We start from the raw sequence: 21,994 nt of genomic DNA, 5'->3' as shown, positions 1-21,994 counted from the left end.
TATAAAACATTTAATGAGGAAGCCTCCATTACTTCCTGGGCTGGGAATTACACAGATTCTCAACTCTCTGGGTGAAGAAGTTTCTCTTCAATTCAGTCCTAAATCTGCTCCCCCTAATTTTGAGACTATGCCCTCTTGTTCTAGTTTCACCCACCAGTGGAAACATCATCCTTGCTTCTATCTTATCTATTGCCTTCACAATGTTGTTTCTATAAACTGTACCCCCCTGCCCCCCACTTATTCTTCTAAATTCCAACGGATATAAACTCGGGCTACTCAGTCTCTCCTCATAAGCCAATCCTCTCAACTCTGGAATCAACCTAGTGAATCTCCTCTGCACCTTCTCCAGTTCCAGAGCATCCTTTCTCAAGTAAGAGGCCAAAACTGTACGCAGTACTCCATGTGTGGCCTCACCAGCACCCTATACAGCTGCAATGTAACCTCCCTGTTTTTAAACTCAATCGCTCTAGTAATGAAGGACAAAATTCCATTTGCCGCCTTAATTACCTGTTGCACCTGCAAACCCAACTTTCTGCGTTTCATGCAGCAGGGCACCAGGTCTCTCTGCATAGCAGCATGCTGCAATTTTTTTTACTGTTCAAGTAATAGTCTTTTTTACTGTTATCCCTTATCTGCCAGACCTTAGCCCACTGACTCAAACTAGCTATATCCCTCTGCAAACTTCAAGCCCACTGCACACTTTGCTCTACCCAGTCATCTCAGCATCATCAACAAAACCTTGACAAACTAGAAGTGGTCCCTAACTCGAAATCATCTATATAAACTATAAACAAGTCCTTGCGTTGTAACCATTCCATAATTACCTAATAAGCTTTTACAGTACAATATTCCTCCAACTTTTATCTAGTATATATACACACACTTCCATTACTTTGCTAGGGATCTAGGAGACCACCGGGCCCAATTTATTCCCCTTTAATACAAGCAGTTTACTTACTTCAACAACGCAAAACTGTTCCAGTACCAAAATGAAATTCACTGACTGCCAGTAAGTGTCAATTAAATCTGGCAAAACTTGTATCTTTACCTCAAACATTACTGAAGCCTTTTCATTTTTAACAGCATGGTTATGATGTATCATAAAAGAAGAAACAGAAATTCCATCAAATTGAAGATCAACTAACGAAGTCTGTATGCCACTTTCCGGTCGGACCTAGAATTAAATTAATTAATAAGTATCATTTTAAATAGAGATCAGGTTTAACTCAAATTGATTTTAAGGGAATCCAAGCAGGTAGTGTTTATCAAAACTGTCCTCAATTTAATCTAATCCCAGGTAGCACGCTGATGAATCAATGATGTGCCCTTTCCATTGAGAAAGGAAATATGGGCATAGATTCAAGTGACTTTTTCAGACTGGTGCTAAACAAAGTTTCCAGGTTGTTCAGTGTCTTTTTTCCCCCCAGGAGGAAGCAATATAGTGTTATTCAAAATCTCCTAATCCTATACCTGAAGAGCCCACTTCAGAGATTATAATAATGCACCTGAAATTTACTCACCACAGGTGCCAGACATTTGTTTACTTGGGAAATCCAAATATTTGCATTATTAGAACTTTATTTTAAGGATTCTGAAGATTTCTTTCAATAAGACAATAAACTATTCATTTAACAGATACGTCATTCCTTTACAGCCTGTTGCAGATTCACCTGCAATTGTTTTTCTTAGACTTGTATTTCCCTTATACAAATTTTACAATTTACATATTTAGCACATTGTCAGCTTTTATTTTCCTTGCAGGTTTCTAATAAATTATATTACACTGAAGTTTTTTTTAAAAAAGTGTCAAATATTCATGTCCATCTATGATGAAAGCAAAGTGAAACTGATTCATCGCAAATTATTGCTTTGACGTGCGGAGTTATTGCTATCATAGATGTTTCTATCATGCAATAAAATTATTCTAATGTTCTTTACTTTGGCATTCATATTAGAACATTGCCAATATTGAACACACAAGCATTTATCATACATAAAATCACTTATTTTGCTCAGGATACTTGCACAAAATTATTATACACAGAATGTAAAATAAATACCATAATCTCCACTTGCAAATTTCTTTGGAAAAGTAATTCTCTCAGAGTGTCAATAGCATCATCTTGCCATTTGTTTCCTACCTGCGAAAGGCGGCAATTAAAATTTTAATAATGCCAAGCACAGATTTTTAACCTCCAAAATGTTAATTTAACATGCAACTTTCTGGAAATATTAATAGCATACACCTTTAACACTAGTTCAATTTAGAATTTTCCCAGTACAGGTAAATCTTCTTTACAACCCAGCAAAGATGTATCAAAAACAGAACATGTAACTTTAGAACTTCATTAATTAGAATACAGAAGTCTCAAATCAAACTTAGTAACCCCGCCAGGCCCTCCATCACTCTAATATTCCCCAATCCAGATGTAAATCATTTACTACTCAGATTACTTTCATATTTCCTACATAAATTTGTCAGGCATTTTGTAGTCATTTTATTCCTCAAGCAACTTTTAAAATTTGATCAGATTCTAGACAGAACTTTTTTTTATTTTTGTGAAGATCAACCGATTTAAGAGACCGGTGTTTTGTATTAAAATAACAGATATCAATACCAAGCTGACCGTCAATCACTAAAATCCATGATCACTCATACATAACAAAATCTACAGTCAGACAACACCAAAAGACGCCAAGATAACAAAGTGTGGAGCTGGATGAACACAGCAGGCCGAGCAGCATCTCAGGAGCACAAAAGCAGACGTTTTGGGCCTAGACCCTTCATCAGAGAGTCTCTCTGATGAAGGGTCTAGGCCCGAAAAGTCAGCTTTTGTGCTCCTGAGATGCTGCTTGGCCTGCTGCGTTCATCCAGCTCCACACTTTGTTATCTTGGATTCACCAGCATCTGCAGTTCCCATTATCACCAAAAGACGCCAAGTTCGGTTTAATGAAGTATGCAAATTCACTGATTGTAAAACAGAGACCGATCCAAATTTGGTGGTAAGATCAACTCCAAAAGAAGTTTGCCTATCAGACTTCCAATACTAAAGTTTGAAGAAGCACCCACAATTTTAACAATAGATGGTGAACGGAGAAGGTTGTAAAATTATTCACTTTTTCTAATATGCCCATCTTGTATGACATTTTCAAAGCAGCTGAAGAGATTCATTAAGAGGCTCCTCCCTTTCTTTCATCAACATCTGTTTCCAATTCTGGGGATAAGCCCTCAAAATCCATCAACTCCCACAACACCTGGACTATACATATTCACATCATGCTTCCTATAAAGACTATTCCAATCTTCCAGTTTCTGCATGTGCGCTGCTTCTGTTCTTATGATGCCAGCGTCTACAAGGAGGCATCTGAAATCCAAACCTTCCTCAACCAAGGAGTCCTCACTACTGTGGATGACACAGCCCTCAGTCACGTCTGACCCATCACCTGCACTTCCAGCCCATTTCCCTTCTCTTTCCTCCTGCAGTGATAGAGTCCTCACTTACCACCCCAAAGGCAATCATATTCAAAAGGATCAATAGCCACCATTACCACCATCTCCAGAAGGATGCTATCACTGCACATCAACCTCCCACATAGACTGCTCCCTCCAGGGCACCATGGTCCTCACCTCCGCAGACCTCCATGGCACCTTTCCTTACAGAAGGTGCAATACTTTCCACTCCTCACTATCCAAGGCTCCAGACAGCTCTAAGATGAAGCAGCAATTCACCTGAACTTCATTCAATCTAGTCTACTGCATTTGCTGCTTACAATGTGATCTCCTTGACAGTGGGGAGGTGAAACAGACCGGGTGACTGCTTTTCAGAACACCTACATTCTGTCTACAAAAAAGTTTCCTATCTTTTGCTACTTCAAAACATTCTGTTACCTGGACAAAATCTGTCTTCGACCTTGATGCAGTGCTCCACTGAAGCTCAATGCAAGTGGAAGAGCTGCATCTCTTTTCCGCTGGGGTACTTTGTCGCTTTCAGGAGTCAATTATGGAAAAAGAGACTGCAGATGCTTGAAATCCAAAACAAAAATAAAATATTTCTGGAGAAACTCAGCAGGCATGGCAGCATCTATGGAAAGAAAACAGAGTCAATGTTTCAGACCCAAAATGTTAACACAGCTTCTGCATTAATGCTGCCAGGTCTGAGTTTCTCCAGCAATTTCTGGTTTTGATGAGAAAGACCACGAATGTGCCTGTTTGAACTCAACAATAATAAAAGGTAGCCATTCACTGGTTTATTTCGCAGGGCAATTCCCTGCCACAGTCAACATGCCTATTTTAAGTTAATCAAACCCCAGTTGTAGACTACTATTAATGTATTAATGGATACATTCTCATGTCAATGCCTGTTCTCAAATCCATTAGGTCAACACTCTCCTCACATGTAGTACGCATGCAAGTGTTAGTTTTTTTCCTTTGAATTTGTTATTGTGAATTGTTCTGATGAATGTAAGTCAAAAAGCTTCAAACATTTTTTTCAGCAATACCCTAGCAATTATCTAACAGTTCTACACAAACGCTCCAGTTATTCCTTCCAGTAAAAGCTGGTGCTAAAGCATGTTGCTTAATCAATACCATCTTCCATCTTTCTTGCAGCAATCCTTCTCTCTCGTCCTATTGTAGTCTCCTTTGTTGAAGCACAGGATCCTGGAACCAGATTTTATCTTCTCACTTTCTATCTGTATTCTAAATTCAACCATACTGTGATCGTTCTTTCCAAGAGGATCCCTAACTGAGATCATTCATTATCCTGGTCTCATTACACAGGACCAGATCTACGATGATTTCCTCCCTCGTCAGTTCTATTATGTACTGTTTACTACTGACAGGCCTACCACCCTACCTGTCCCCCCAAAAAAGTGTGGTAATAACAGACAATGGTAAACTTTTCGATCTCCAAGAGTTGGGGAGAACTGAAAATCAACCCATTTTCACTACGCTCAGTCCCCATTATCAGCTTTTTTCTTCTTAGTACAACATTATCAATCCCCTTGTCAAACTGTCTCTCTCTGGGCTCTGTTTCCATCTGTTCTCTCACTCCTTTCCACCCCCATCCACCATGTTTTGGCATAAATACTACCTCTTCCCAACTATTTATCTCTGAAAGGACACTGGACTCAAAATTATTAACCATTTTCTCTCAAAAATGTTGCCAAACCTATGGAGTTTGTTCCACAATTTGTTTTAGTTTCTGCCCAAACAGTGCTCAACATGGAGCTGTAGCAGCATGTCTTTTGGGCACCAATATTTTCAAAAAACAGAATCATTCCTCTGCAACAAAACAAGGTTTACAAGAACATACAACTTTTATACTCAATTCCACTTTATCCAAATACACAGCACATCTATTGCAACATTAAACACTTACAGGTTCCACTCCAAAAAGCTGAAATGGAAGGCAAAGCTCTGGAATATCAGGATACATTAGCACTGGATAAACATGGCATTGAGGAATTGTTTCAGTATATCCACGATCAACGTACTGCACCTAGCACCAATATAATGAATCAATTAATATAGCTCATCACTAAATTTTACAAAACACTAAACTCTGGATACTGTAATTCAAACATTCCTAGTTATTCCAAAGTTATTTCTATATTCTCCAGAATTTTATCTTAGAAAAAAGTGTTCACAAAATATTGAAGTAGATACATTTGTTGAACGACAGACTGAAATGGTAAAATCGGTCACTATTTTATGCATCAACTACTGAAAATTGGGAAATATTGCATTATTAATTAGATGACTACAATTTCATAGAAAGATAATAGGTGTGAAATGTGAAGTAGAGAAGGGCAAAAAAAAAGCACACCATTTTTACAGCACGAAGTTTACATATTACTACTGCAAAACTCTTTTCAAAGAAGGATAACAAAGTGTGGAGCTGGATATTCAGTTACAATACACTACCAAAAGTTATAATTAAGTAAAAAGCAGGAAGAGGATGACAAACTGGTGGAAAATAGTTATGTCACAAGTAGCCACGGAAGTTTGAAAGTACAGAAACAGTTATGGGAGAAGCAAGCAGGAAGGACTGTCAAATGATATTGTAACTATCCAATAAAAAAAAACTGCCTAATAGATCCAATTCCAGTAGAAAGAGGATAAATCTAATCATCTCAGGATGCTCCCAATCACTAAAGTCATCAACAGCACCATGAAGCAACATTCACCAATACTTTTTGCAGTTTCTGCCAGAACTACTAGAGAGAGGTATGAGTAACCTCTGCTGCACAGCTAGGCAGCACTTGACAATAATACCACTAAACAGTCATAGCAAAATCAAAATCAATGACAGTCAAAGTAAAATCTTCCAAAGGTTGCAGAAAAATGCCCTTAGCTAGCCATTTATAGTTGAACCACAACTTCCCTCCTCTCGCAAGTGGAACTATTTGACAATAACTCCACTTATCAATTCAATTCATTTTCCAATAATTAAGCAGCCCATTCCATATTAAATTAAGAATTGGATGACAGCAAAGCTGGAGTCAACACAGAACATTACACTGACCAATACAAACAAAAGAAAGCCTCATCAGACTCAATGGCACCACTGAGTCCCCCACCATTAACGTCTCAGGACTCTCCCTACATCAATAAACTGTATGGGCAGAGGCAGAGAATGAACTAGATTAAAATGAGGCCATCCATCATCCACACAGTTGAAAATGTGTTATGGAATACTTCCCACTTCCCAAATTGTTGCAGTTGCAAGAAATGCAACACAACTTATGACAGCTGTCTGGTCAACAGGTCTCAGAGATCACATACACAACCAGTACCGAACAGAAAACCCACAAGATGCACCATACAGTAAATTATGAGATAGCAAGAACTGCAGATGCTAGAGTCAGAGATAAGAAAGTGTGGAGCTGGAGGAACACAGCAGGCAAGGCAGCGTTACAGGAGCAGTAAAGTTGACGTTTTGGGTCAACGTTAAATATGACCCTTCTTCTGAAAATATAGTAAATTATGTTACTTTAATAGAATACCCACTTTTTCTTTCATGGAATGGTAAGCATCACTGGCAAGGCCAGTATGTTACCCTAACTGAACTGCTCTTAAACTGATTAGTTTCCCAGGTCATTTCAGAGAGCTGTGAAGAGTCAAGCATTCTGCTGGAAGTCTTAGTTACATGCAGGCCAGACTAATAAGGTTGGCAGATTCCTTTCCCTGAAAAGGACATTAATGAAGCAAGTGGGTTTTTGCATCTTTGATAGGTTTCATTATCGGAATTACTGAGACTAGCTTTTTTTAAAAAAAAAATTCAATCCAAAATCTGGAATTGAAAGTCTGTCAACCCTGGGCCGGATAGGATTTATCCTAGGAGTCTCTGGGAAGCTAGGGAGGAGACTGCAGAGACTTTGGGCTTTGATCTTTATGTCATCATTGTCTACAGTAATAGTGCCAGAACACTGGAGGAGAGCAAATGTTGTCCCCTTGTTCAAGAGGGGAGTAGAGACAACCCTGGTAATTATAGACCAGTGAGCCTTACTTCAGTTGTGGGTAAAGTGTTGGAGAGGATTATAAACAGATAGGATTTATAATCATCTAGAACGGAATAATTTTATTAGGGATAGTCAACACAGTTTTGTGAAGGGTGGGTCGTGCCTCACACACCTTATTTGAGTTCTTTGAGAAGGTGACCAAACAGGTGAACGAGGGTAAAGCAGCTGATGTGCTGTATATGGATTTCAGTAAAGCATGTGATAACATTCCCCATGGGAGCCTATTGTAGAAAATACAGAGGCATGGGATTGAGGGTGATTTAGCGGTTTGGAACAGAAATTGGCTAGCTGTAAGACGACAGTGGTTGGTGATTGATGGGAAATGTTCATCCTGGAGTTCAGTTACCAGTGGTGTACCGCAAGGATCTGTTTTGGGGCCACTGCTGTTTGTTATTTTTATAAATGACCTGGATGAGGGCGTAGAAGGATGGGTTAGTAAATTTGTGGATGACACTAAAGTCGGTAGAGTTGTGGATACCACAGAAGGAAGTTGCAGGTTACAGAGGGACATAGATAAGCTGCAGAGCTGGGCTGAGAGGTGGCAAATGTTTAATGCGGAAAAGTGTGAAGTGATTCACTGCAGAAGGAGTAACAGGAATACAGAGTACTGGGCTAATGGTAAGATTCTTGGTAGCGTGGATGAGCAGAGAGATCTCAGTGTCCATGTGCATAGATCCCGGAAAGTTGCCACCCAGGTTGATAGAGTTGTTACAAAGGCGTACGGTGTGTTAGGTTTTATTGGTAGAGGGATTGAGTTTCGGAGCCATGAGGTCATGTTGCAGCTGTACAAAACTCTGGTGCAGCTGCACTTGGAGTATTGCGTACAGTTCTGGTCGCTGCATTATAGGAAGAATGTGGAAGCATTGGAAAGGGTGCAGAGGAGATTTACCAGGATGTTGCCTGGTATGGAGGGAAGGCCTTATGAAGAAAGGCTGAGAGATTTGAGGCTGTTTTCGTCAGAGAAGAAGGAAGTTAAGAGGTGACTGAATAGAGACATACAAGATGATCAGAGGATTAGATAGGGTGGGGAGTGAAAGCCTTTCTCCTCGGATGGGATGGTGGCTAGCACGAGGGAACACAGCTTTGAATTGAGGGGTGATAGAGATCAGACAGATGTCGGAGGTAGGTTCTTTACTCAGTAGTAATGGTGTGGAATGCCCTGCCTGCAACAGTAGTAGACTCAGCAACTTTAAGGGCATTTAAATGGTCACTGGATAAACATATGGGTAATAAATGGAATAGTGTAGGTTAGATGGGCTTCAGATTGGTTTCACAAGTTGGCACGACCTCGAGGGCCGAAGGCCCTGTACTGCACTTAATGTTCTATAACATGATTTGAATATGCCCCCTTGGCATTAGCCCAGGTTGCTGCATTACTAGTCCAGCAACATCACCACTATGCCACCGTCACTCACATAATGTGGGCCGAAGGGCCTGTACTGTGCTGTACTTTTCTATGTTCTATGTTCTATAATGCAAAGGATGAGAGCTCCACTCTCATGGGATCATTATCTCCAAGTCATGCTCCATCTTGACTTGGACAGACCAAAGTTTCTAGAATGTTAACATCTGGCCACTTAGGCTTAAAAGGTATGTTAAGGTTAACAGAATACTTTGAATATAAATTGAGTACATAAAAAGGAAGCAACTGACACAAGGTATTGACAAGAGGTCTTAACTGAGCAATCGGCTCTCTCCACAAAGAACAGTTGCGTGTCTTGGTTTCTACCTCATAACCAGTTTGGAATCCCCTACTTATCATTAATGAAGCTTTATTGCCACAAGAACTGTAGCAGCACATCTTAGAACTAATTTACAACAGACATTAAAATGCAGACAGATCCATAACTCATTAAATACAAAGTGGTATGCATGACGGAATACAGACTAGCATCGGGGAAAAAAACAGAAAAGAATGCCCTGGGTTCGGGATCACGTTTAAGAGTCTGAAAGTATCAGTAAGGATGTCCAATAATCGGTATTTTAGCATCTGGCGGTATGTTTTAGGTGGATAGGTTTCATTAGTGGAAAGCCAGCCATTCTCCCCACAAAATGTTTGAAGTCATTTTCAAAATCCAGTTCCTTGGACTGAAGCGGGAATGGTTTCTTTGTTGATTAAAGCATGGACTTTCAACCGAGCAGCTATCTATGATCACATAACATCTCAGAAACATGAAGGCCAAAGGGGTGACATGTTGGCTCAGTGTTAGCATTTGCTGCCTCACGACAGCAGGGACCCGCGTTCAATTCCAGCTTCAGGAGACTATCGTGTGGAGTTTGCACATTCTCCCTGTGTCTGCATGGGTTTTCTTCAAGTACTCCAATTTCGTGCCACAGTCCAAACACGTGCAGGCTAAGTGGATTAGCTATGGAATATGCAGGGCTACAGGGACAGGGTAGAGTGGTGGGTCTGGATGGGACACTGAGGATCAGTGTACACCCATTGGGCCAAATGGCCTGCTTCTACACTGTAGGGATTCTATGAATCCCTATACTCTGATACAGAAAAGAAAGATTCCCCATGTATGCACGAGACAAACCAGTTTCCTAAGTTAGGTGCTCTTCCAAAATCAAAAACATGTAACTTCCCAAAACAGCTATTAACTTTGACTCTTTAAAATTGTGAGTATGTAACTCATTACATTTTCTCTCCAAGCGATGGATTTTAGCCTTCTGTAAATACAAAAAGCAAGGAATCTTTAGACATCTAAAAACACAAAAGGCAACACTGCATTCTAATTTACAAGAAGAAAACTAATATCTCTCTTCACACAAAATGTTACCCTTCATCCCATCAGTTGTCAAAGCTGAGAAAATCGCACAGCTCTTGAAAATTCATGAGGACTGGTAAAATCTATAAAGAGAAAGCAATTTTTCAATCTTCAAGTGGTTAAACTGAAAGTTTGTCAAGAAGTGTATACAGAACGTCAAGAATCTTTTGAATCATAGAAAGCAGATCAAATGAGCTTTAAGGATTTAAGTACTAGGTGTACACCAAGTTTGAGTGTGAGAAACAAAAAGACCAGAGCTTGATAATTAACAATGGCATTGGATACCACAAATATTCTTTTGCAGTATCCAAGTAAGTACTAATTCCTCATAATTAAGTATGATCATTTTTAAAGCTGCTAACCGGTTAGATTTGATTACCTAGCATGAAACTAAAAATTACCTCTTCCAACGTGAACAAAATGGCCAGTCTTTTGTGTAACCTTCCTCGTTGTTACGAAATTTAACTGGTTTAGCATGCATATACAAATAATCCAAAAATGGGGTACAGTTCTTCCTGTAAGACTTCTAATTCAAAATACTAGTGTATTCATTTCCCTTCAAAAGGGTACAGACTGTGCTCACAGCTTTCTGTTTAGGCTAACCAATTCCACAGGTTTGGGTTTGCACAAATGGAACTCAGTGAATCCAAATGTTTGCATTAATGAGTTCTAGCTGTTTTAAGAAGTTGCCATTATCAGACAACTTGGCAAGTTGATAACAGGATTCAGGAAATCAGGTTAGTGATCATTTATTTCATGTGTATACAGGGAAAGCTGATCTTAACACCATTAAATATAAAACTAAGCTCTGGTGGGTTTCAATCATCTGTAAGCTTTATGCAAAATCATTACAACATACACATTACATTATTTACTGTTTTCTGACAGTTTTTCATGGGCATTATCTGTATTTTACCAAGATAGGCATTATCTTGCCGAGAAAGTGGAGTTCCTGTTCTCCTACCCTGCTTTTGCACATCTGTGTACCCTTGTGCTTTTGCAACATGATTGGAAATTTGACGCCCCCTCCCCCTCCCCCTGGCCAAATGAAACCGATTCTAGCCCTTTGTTGTCTTCTGCTGGTTCGGGGACCATCACTGAACTTAAAATACACATTCTGGCATCATAACATGCAGACACTAAATATCTGTTGCCTTGAAATTTCTCTCCAAAACAGCAGGTAGCCTCTCATAGAGAGCAAGAACTGCAGATGCTGGAGTCAGAGACAATACAGTGTGGAGGTGGAGGAACACAGCAGGCCAGGCAGCATCAGAAGAGCAGGCAAGTTGATGTTTTGAGTCAGGACTCTTCTTCAAAAAATGGGCTGGTAGCCACTCATAGCAAGTTTCTGAACTCGAGGAAACTATGAATATTCATGCATAATGTAACCCAATAAAGCATCTTTAACATAGTAAAGAATGAAAAGCATTTTACAGGAGCATCAAACAGAATTCAGCACCAAATCACATAAGGATATTGGGGTAGATGACCAGAATCTTTGCAAAAAAGCAGGTTTAATGATCTCAAAAGGAAACAGTAAGCAGGCAGTGTGCTTTATGAAGGGAATTCTAAAGGAAAGGGCTCTGAAATCTGAAGACAGTTTCTAGTGAAAGACACGAAAACTAGGGATGCATGGATTGAAGATTTATAAACATCTAAGAGTTGTAGCATTAGAGGAGATTGCAGAAATAGGGAAGTACAAGTCTATGGAAAGTTCTAAAACACGATGAGAATTTTTGAAATCAGTTATTGCTTTACTGGAAGCAATGTGAAATTTAGAGGTGGAAAGTTTTGCTAACCTTGTGAAAAACAGGAAGTTGGCCAGGATTATGTTGGAGTAATTAAGAATTAGTGGTGTGGATGCCACATACATACTACAATTATTTTGTTCACTGCAAAATGCATCATAAGTACTTAATCCTTTTTAGTCATTTCTTTCCTCATTGCAAGTCATTTAGTAATCTTGTGCACCCATCTGTGAACCACACTGATAACAAGGGATAGGTTTGAGAATCATGCTACTTTGTCACACGGCCTTACTCTCATCAGCACTTTCTTTTTGGAAGACAGTGCGCATAGCAATGAACTGTCAACAAAATGCTAACACCTTAGCTTTTAGTAAAACTCAATACCATAATTAAAGGAAAGCAAACAGGACTCTTTTACATGAATGTGCGCTTTAAAATAATTTTAAATCAGCACTTTTAAAAAATATTGGGAAGGTACATGAAGCAGTGGGCCCTTTCACTGCTCAGTTCTGTCTAGACTTGGGCAGCAAATGATTCTCATCTCTACATGCTAAAAAGGTTCTATGTGAATGAGTTTTGAATTTACACCTCAATTTCTAAATGATTCTCAAGAAAAACAAATTTCACATCAGCACAATGAAATTCAACATGGAGGATGGAAACACTATGTCTTAGTCGCATAGTTTAAGTAAACAAATTGTATTCATTTGAGTACATAAATATAAACCAAAAAGCACTGCAGATGCTGTAAATCAAGAACAAAAGCAAAAAGTTTCTGGAGAAGCTCAGCAAGTCTGGCGGCATCTGTGAAGGGGAAAACAGAGTTAACATTTCAGGCCTGGTGACCGTTCCTCAGAATGGACTGTGTCCTGAGGAAGGGTCACTGGACCTGAAATGTTAACTCTGTTTTTCCCTTCACAGATGCTGCCAGGCCTGCTGAGTTTCACTTTGTTTGTGTACATAAATGACTGGATTAGAAAAATTCCTCAAATCTTTTATATGATCAATTCCTACTGAACCCGAGTAGCATTTGTTTAGGAACACATTACAACTGCAAAGTATTGACACTTTGCTAATGTATAATCCAGGGTTGCACAGAAAAAAACAAACCTATATTATAAACTAGTAAACAAAACTCCAAACATTAAACTGAGTTTTGTTTACTATTTGCCATTTTCAGAATTCTAGACAAGTTATACACTTTTACCTTAAGTATCTTACCTTAACGGATCCCCCAATCACTTCCAAAATTTTTGCTCTGTACCACAGTGTATCAGAACCTTTAACAATGCAGCCTTCACTTTTACTATAGCAGTACGGTTTCAGTAATGGTAGTCCTTTAAAATTGGTCTGAAAAGCACTGGTCAACATGGCAAGTCGCTCTTCTGTACTCAAAACATTAAAATGCAACAGTTAGGAGCAGTTATTGTACTGTTAAATTTTAAAAACAGACAGAAGTTTCATGATCTGTGGCAAAAACATTTAAGTTTTGTAAATAATGCTGCAATTATTGGTATATGTCAACATACTATCAAAACAACATCTAATTCTTGAACGACCTAATATTTAAGAGTGCCTAAAAAGATTATTAATCTAATCCTTTTTATTAAAATAAAGTGCTTCTTCAATGCATTGCATACTTGCAGCAATTCAATGTGAGCACAACTTATGGTTTTTTTTTGGCCAATGATCCCTTGTATCTTGACAGTTAAATCAAGAATTTTCATATAGGGGATCTCTGAGAGGATCGCCCTTCAGTGGGTTTTTTAAAAATCTACTCTTTAATTTCAATTCTATACACAGAGACTAACAACCCAACATAGAAGCAATCTCCAAAAAGCTTAACTCATGGCTTTGTAGAAGTCTAGATCTACATATTTCTATAGTCGGCTCTTTTAGCTCTGCCCTTCAATCACAGTGTCCTAGGTTAGAAACCACTGAAGGCACAGAGGTAGTCCTCAGATCAAAACAAGAGGAGATTTTTTAAAAACAGTGAACAAATGCAAGACAACCTGACCAATAAGGGCAACAAATCTGTGACATTCTAGATCCCAGCATTTCGATGTCAAGTGCCTACAGTCAACTGATTTGGAGCGAAGAATTCAAACAGTGAATCTTTGAACCAGTATTGTGGATTAAACTAAGAACATGGACTTTTAACTTACAAATTCTGTTGTTAAATAAATATAACCTGGAGGGGCTTTACATAGGCACCCTTTTGTCCATATCCCAGGGGTAAGGAACAAAAATGAACAATCCACTGTCAGTACAACACCAAACAGAAAAAGAGACAGTAGCAAATATTTAGGCAACTTGATAAATGCAGATATAATTGGGTAATAATTGCAGGAAATGCCAATATCCCTCATATTAACTCATATAAAATCAGTGTGAAGGGCAAAGGGGCCACAATTCTTAAAAATGCATTTAAGAGAACATTTAGCTAATACACAGCAAGACCAGTAGGAGGGTTAATGTTGCATTTGGTTTAAGCAATGAAGCCAAGCAGACAGAGGACAAAGTGAGAAATTTGCTGGTAGAGATCATTATTTTAAGACACAAAGCACAGAAGAATGACGTTTAGCCAGTCATTACTGAACCTGAGCGTATTCAGCTAGTCCCATTCCCCTTAACTCTTCACAGAAATTTTGTAAATTCTCTTCAGGTATTTACTCACCTACTGTTTGTTTTAATCTCCACAAAGGCCAGTAACGTTTAGAGAGTTTCAACCCTCCAGTTACTAGCTGAAAGAATGACATGATTTCACATTTAAACATTTTATTGTAGCAAAAATGATTAAAAGTGATCCTTCCTTCGGTGGTTAAAATTGAAGTTGCCTACAAAAGAAAATTCCCCTTATATATTTATCAGACAGACATCACTTTCCTCAGAAGTACAGTCCTACAGCAAGAGATCCAGTTATTCACTTTCCAACTGGCTCATTTTTCTCCATTTTGTTAACTAGTAACTTAGCAATCAGCTGGAGGTGCTTTCCTCAGTTTTCTCCGACAGATACATCAACCACCAGTAAAGTTTGTTATGGTGATTCTTTTATCACAGCTATGACTAATATCCTAGATCCTTTACATATGTGTAGGAAGGGCCTGATGATGCAAGTGCTGTGCCCCTACCTCACACCCAGAAGTTTTGGGCTCAATTCCCACCTGAAGCAGATGTGCAATAAGATGCACAAATGAGTTGATTCCAAACTATCGCAATGACTACGGGATACAGCTCTGACTCAAGACAGCTATTATAGCTGGTTAGGAAAGGGAGACTAACAAAAAGGTCTTTCTCTTGGCTGACCATGCAGTAATACTGCCTGGTGTTATTCATTCTACTTGTGGGGAAGCTGTAACCTCATCTCAAAAATGGCTTCTCTGCACTTGTCCCAGTGGCAACACAAAACACCTTAATAAAAACTGAAAGAACTGCAGAACAAAAAAGTTGCTGGAAAAGCTGAGCAAGTCTGGCAGCATCTGTGAAAGAAGTAACAGAGTTAACGTCCGGGGACCCTGCCTCAGAGTTTTTATTTAGTACTAAACAAAACACTTTAAACCTTGATCCTGACAGAACTGCTGATTAAATATTCTTGATTTCAACTTCATTTCAGTTTGCGTGTTAATGGACAGTTTTTTTTTTAAAACCAGTTTACAACCAGATGCCCAGAACATCTTTCTGGGGCTTTGGGAGACTTGGAGTTAACCGACTACGAACAAAGACAGCTGCCATTTTCTCCAAGCATAAATATGTTTCATCTTCTTCCCAATAAAACAATCCAAGACTTCCTTTTATCTCCAACAATCAAGCCAAAAACATATTTCAGGCATACTTCAGAATAGGTCACATAATGCCCATCCTTTAAAAAAATTTCATGGCAATCCAAAACAAAAACAACTTATAAACAAGATAACTAACACATATCTGCTATCACTCCATACTCAGGAAGTTAATATTAGATCTTAACCACTTGACGAATCAGAAAGCTTTCCTTTTGCAACCAACATATCTTTCGGCTATCACCTTAAATTTGTCTCTTTTGGTCATCAGTCCTTGTGTAGGAAAGGACGGTTTATTCCCATCTATTGGTTAAACCCTGACTGTGTTTGGAGACTTCTATCCAACCTTCTGTGAAAGGGAATAACCTAACTTCATCAATCTATGCACATACCAGATAGTTCTGCTATAACAAGTGTCTGGTTAGCACAAACTTTGCTGTACAGGTAGTGCGATTTTCCACAGCTCAAGGTCACACAAGAGCACAGCTATCACGTTACAGGAGAACTACCTGTGACTGTAGTTGCTCATTACTGAACAACTTGGATAAATCTGTTCTGCACCATCTTTTAATATCTGCACATTCTTCAAGTACATGACTGGAATCAGACAATACTTCATTTGAGGCCAAACAGACATTTTTTGTTAATATTCATTACAACACCACTACTTTTGGATTCTATGCCTCCATTTATACAGCCCAAGATCCAGTTTGTCATCTTAACTGCTTTCTCAAGTTGCCCTTCTAATCAATAATTTGTGCACATTTAGCCCAAGGTCTTTACTCTTCTGCACAAACTTCAGCATTTTATGTTTTATTTAATATGGAATTTCCTCAATTTTCCTACCAAAACAAATCACTGTGTTGAATTTAATCTTGCTCAATTTTCTTTTTCTACCAGCTTATGTCCTCCTAAAGTCAATATTTTAAAAGCTCATAGTACTTTCAAACCATCTTTCTCAAATCTTATCCTCCTCTAAATAATTAGACTTTGATTCCAAATTGCTCCCGGATCTTTTCCATAGCTGATCTAAACTTTGTGGTACAAAAAACCATCCAACCTTTTCCTTATTGATATTTAATTCACTTGTCCCAATTCATTTCCTTGAAATCAATGAAATATTGGAAACACTGGGCTAAAACAGATGTAAGAGGAGGTATTAATAGGCTAGTTGTACTTGAAGTCACTAAGTCATCAGACTGATTGCATCCAGGGAAACTTAACGGGGTAGAAATTGCAGAGGCACTTGCATAATCCTCCAAACTTCCAAGAGGACTGGAGAATTGCAAATGTTAAACCTGTGTTCAAAGAATGTGTAATGACAACCTAGCAACTACAGATCAGTCAGTTTAGACTCTTCTGAGAAAGCTTTTAGAAAGCATAACATTAACACAAAATTAACAAAGAATTGGGACAAGACAATTGTTTCAATTAAGGGAATAGCTTAGGGTAGGAATGCAAAAGGAGCAAGAGCAATCTGGAGTAAAAATAACTAACTAGAAGCAGATCGGTGGGGTAAGAATAGATCAGATGCAGTAAAAACTTATCCAAATTGCTAGACAACCATTAGAGTAGGGGCCTACAATCCTTTCAAAGCTAGGTTTTCCCACTCATTAAAGCAATAATGCCCATTCCCTATTTCCTTGAACTTTGCTTCTCAATTTCTCCAAAGTAGCTGGTTTTCCATTAAAAACTGAAGGTGCCTCATAGCACACAAATTGTTGGCTTCATTTCCAGGAAAGCAACAAAACAACCAATGGGACAACACGGTGGCTCAGTGGTTAGCACTGCTACCTCTCAGTGCCAGGGACCTGGGCTCAATTCCAGCCATAGGTGACTATGCAGAGTCTGCATGGGTTTCCTTCGGGTACTCCAGTTTCCTCCCACAGTCCAAAGCGGTGCAGGTTAGGTGGATTAGTCATGCTAAATTGCCCATAATTTCCAGGAAGTTTAGGTTAGGTGGGTTGGATATGGTAAATGCAGGGGTAGGGTAGGGGGCCAAGTCTGGGTGGGATGCTCTTTGGAGGGTTGGTGTGAACCTGTTGGGTCGTATGGCCTGTTTCCACACTGCAGGGAATCTGAGTCAACCCCTCTCTATGCAGACAGTGGCCAAAGAGTCCAAAATCTTCTAGTAATACATATTCCCAACAGCCATGGTTGATGTGGCTTACTTGAGCTGCCAGAAGGCATCTAATAAAGTGGTCAGAACAAGCTGAGTTGGAGGGAAGCCTGGTCGGTCAGCTTACTGTTAGCAATGTCTCTCACTTTCCAAAACCCCTTACGTCAGTTCAATGAAACCTACTTGGTCTTTTGAAAAAGCAATTAAAATAACATCATGATTGTATATCCTGTGCAAGACTTCAGAGAATTGTGTGATTTGTGGCTCGGTCCATGTGCCACAGCATCAAAACAATACCTTGGAAAACCCTACAGTCACCACTGGTTTTCTTGAAATACAAAATATCATTTTAACCAATTGCAAAGTGCATTTAATCACAGAAATGCAGTTTTAAATTTCCCTAATGTGTGAATGTATCATGGTTGCATGTGCATATTGTGGATAATTGGAGGGATACATATTTACACTTGAGAAATTGATAACTGGACAAAGGAGGAAGAGACTGGTGTGATTAATAATAGAAAATGAAATATCAGAGAAGAATAATGCCAAGATGAAAAGGGCTGGATGGCTGCATAACATCAGAAACTAGACAAAGGAACGAATAACAGCAAACAAAATGACAATGATTAGAGACATATGCTTACGGTCCCTTGTGAACTACGCTTGCTAATAAATGGATGGAAGGAATAATTCTCATTTTAGCTTTTCTGAGGTGACAGCCAAAATGCATCACCAATGTCATGCAGGAGCAGTTTCAACTCTCAGCTTGTCTTTACTATACTTAGTAATGTTTGATATCGATGTGGGTCCCAAGTATTCCATTACTTAGAGTTCATATCTATTGTTTGATGAACAGTCATTCATCCAAACTAAAGACGAGTTTGCGGAAAATAACAACACACAAGTAATAACACTGGCTCGTATTAGGGAAATACTAGCAGATTTCAGTGTTAGATACCATCAAGGGTTTCCCCTTCTAATTTTTTCCCCCATCTTAGGGGTAACCGAAAGTTTTTTAAAAAAGTGTTACCAGTCATAGATATCTATGCAGTAGGTTTGGAAACAATTTGCTACCCTCCCTAATTTCCCTTATTCTATGGGAAGGCATCTTATCATTTGATTATCAGGGCACATACACAGAAATTAACTGCTTGGCGAATCAGAAGTAGTACTCTAATTTGAAGCCCAATGTCACAACTTTCATCATTCTTGGTTTGATGCATTTTAGGTAATCCGTCACAAGGTTAATAAGTATTATGCTGCACAAAATCCAACAACAAAAGTCTGTGAAAACATGGTGGTTGATTTAACCGTCACACACTCTCATCACAGAGAGGAACAGGTGTGCATAGAATTGACCTCCTTTAAAGCTTAAGATTTTGCCATCTGAATCACAAAGCTCCTGGGAACATACTGCAGGTTTAGAAAATATGCCAAATTATAGTAACTTCTTCTTTAAATATTTTATTAACCTGTTATTTCCTGAGCTTTCTACTAAACCTCTTGTATTTAAAAATCATTTCTTTCATAGGTAGAACGGATGTTGAGAAGTAGACAGTGTAATTTTTTTGAAATAATGGTATTCAAAAAGAAATTAGTGCAGATCATGTCCAAACAGTGGTAAGCATTAAACCACTAAGATTTTTACATCTACTTGAAATAAACAAAAGTTTGCATTTTTGTAATTCTGATTAGATAAAAACCTGACAGTGATTTTGTTTTTTCAAAACTTTTTATATACAAACATTATAGAAGAGATGATATGAATTTCAAACCTCATGACAAAACTCACTAGTGAGAATAAAGCCTGACCTGATTTGCTTTGGATAATATAGATCACCTCAATTACTGAACAATGTAGATAATTATCTAGGTATATTCTCAGAGTCAATTAGAGTACCACAGAACAGAAAGAAACCCTTCATCCTAACATGTCCGTCAATCAAGCATCTATTTACTCAGGTCCTGTTTCCAGGCACTTAGCCTTGCACACTACAGCTTTTCAAGCACTCCTCTAAATACTATTTAAATGTTGTAATGCTTCCTGCCTCTACCTCTTTTAGGCAGTCAGTTCCAAATTCCTACTACTTTCTGGATGAAGACAGATTCTCCTTAAATACCCTCTAAACCTTTTGCCCCTTACCTTAAATCTATAGCAACTGTAACTGACCCTTTTCCTACTGACCCAATCTAAACCCCTCAATTCTGCATACCTTAATCTGGTGTCTCCCCATGACCTTCTCTGCTGCAAGGAAAATAACCCTAACCCATGTAATAAAATGTGAGGCTGGACGAACACAGCAGGCCAAGCAGCATCTCAGGAGCACAAAAGCTGACGTTTCGGGCCTAGACCCTTCATCAGAGCCCGAAACGTCAGCTTTTGTGCTCCTGAGATGCTGCTTGGCCTGCTGTGTTCATCCAGCCTCACATTTTATTATCTTGGATTCTCCAGCATCTGCAGTTCCCATTATCCCTAACCCATGTAGTCTCCTTTCATAGCTGAAGCACTCCAGCCCCAGGCAACATCCTAATGAACTTCATCTCACCCTCTCGAATGCAATCACATTCTTCTTACAGTGTGGTGACTAAGACCACACAGAGTATTCCCACCAGGGTCTATAATCCTCTCCAGCACCATCATAACCTCTTCCCATGTACCTTAAGCATCCTATCTTACCTGCAGTGTTGCCTTCAAAGATCCATATTTAAGCAAAACAAGGGCCTGCTGATACTCCATTCTACCCAGGTTCCTACCGTTTACCATGCACTCCTTTGCTTTGTTGGTCCTCCCAAAATGCATCAGCCACACTTTTCAGGCTTAAACTTCATTGCTACTGTTCTGCCATTTAACCAGCTTTTCTATATCATGGAGCCTAAAGCATTTTTCCTCATTTTGTACCATACCAGAAAAACATTTTATTTTCTCTGTCGTTGAGAAAAAGCGTATGCGCTCACATGCACGTATTGGAGATATTTAGAGGGATAAACATTTATACATTACTGGATGTGTGTTAAGCAAATATAGCACCTTCACAGAATAAGTTTTCTTTTAATTGTTTATTAAAGAAAGCTGGTCTTTTGTTATTGATAAGGTGTTAAATTCGCCAACCGGAAAAACATTTTTACATGTTGTGACCTATCGAGGACAGAGGCAAAAGCAACAATGCATTGCTCCAGCCTTGGCCAGATCATAAGACCATAAGACATAGGAGTAGAAGTAAGGCCATTCGGCCCATCAAGTCCACTCCGCCCTCTAAATCATGGCTGATGGGCATTTCAACTCCACTTCCCTGCAATCACCCCGTAGCCCTGGATTCCTTGTGAGATCAAGAATTTGTCGATCTCTGCGTTGAAGGCATCTAACGTCCAGGACTCCACTGAACTCCGTGGCAATGAATTCCACAAGCCCAACTCTCTGGCTGAAGAAATGTCATCTCATTTCCGTTTTAAATTTACCCCCTCTAATTCTAAGGCTGTGCCCATGGGTCCTAGTCTCCCCACCTTACAAAAACAACTTCCCAGCATCCACCCCTTCTAAGCCATACATTATCTTGTAAGTTTCTTTTAGAACTCCCCTCAACCTTCTAAGCTCTAATGAGTACAATCCCAAGATCCTCAGCCGTTCATCATAAGTTAAACCTACCATTCCAGGGATCATCCGTGTGAATCTCTGCTGGACATGCTCCAGGTCTAGTATGTCCTTCCTGAGGTGTGGGGCCCAAAACTGGACACAGTATTCTAAACGGGGCCTACCTAGAGCTTTATAAAGTCTCAGAAGCACATCGCTGCTTTGATATTCCAACCCTCTTGAGATAAACAACACCATTACATTCACTTTCTTAATCACGGACTCTACCTGCAAGTTAACTTTTAGAGAAAAGATAATGGGACAGTCCCTCCTCCGCACCTACACTGGCACCAAACCCCACCTCTTCCTCCATTACATTGATGACAGTATCGATGCCACCTCTTGCTCCCAAGAGGAGCTCAAACAGTTCATCCATTTCACCAACATCTTCCACCCCAACCTCAAGTTCACCTGGGCCATCT

The 21,994-nt window shown here is 39.2% G+C and overlaps 1 protein-coding gene across 1 annotated transcript in view; it reads right to left on the bottom strand.

Annotated features, from left to right (window-relative positions):
- The window catches only part of rnf17 (ring finger protein 17), a 151,911-nt gene that overhangs the window by 33,270 nt on the left and 96,647 nt on the right, over positions 1-21,994 (bottom strand). Inside the window, exons 29-32 of the mRNA XM_059646967.1 lie at positions 13,265-13,428; positions 5,382-5,501; positions 2,061-2,141; positions 1,049-1,174 (exon numbers count right to left, since the gene is read on the bottom strand). Of these exons, the coding sequence (XP_059502950.1) occupies positions 1,049-1,174; positions 2,061-2,141; positions 5,382-5,501; positions 13,265-13,428 (491 nt within the window). The remainder of the gene's footprint in view (positions 1-1,048; positions 1,175-2,060; positions 2,142-5,381; positions 5,502-13,264; positions 13,429-21,994) is intronic.

This window comes from Stegostoma tigrinum, chromosome 6 (genome assembly GCF_030684315.1).
Source record: "Stegostoma tigrinum isolate sSteTig4 chromosome 6, sSteTig4.hap1, whole genome shotgun sequence".
NCBI lineage: Eukaryota > Metazoa > Chordata > Chondrichthyes > Orectolobiformes > Stegostomatidae > Stegostoma > Stegostoma tigrinum.
Note: the sequence above shows the minus strand (reverse complement) of the source record. Positions and strands in the feature narration are given on the sequence as shown.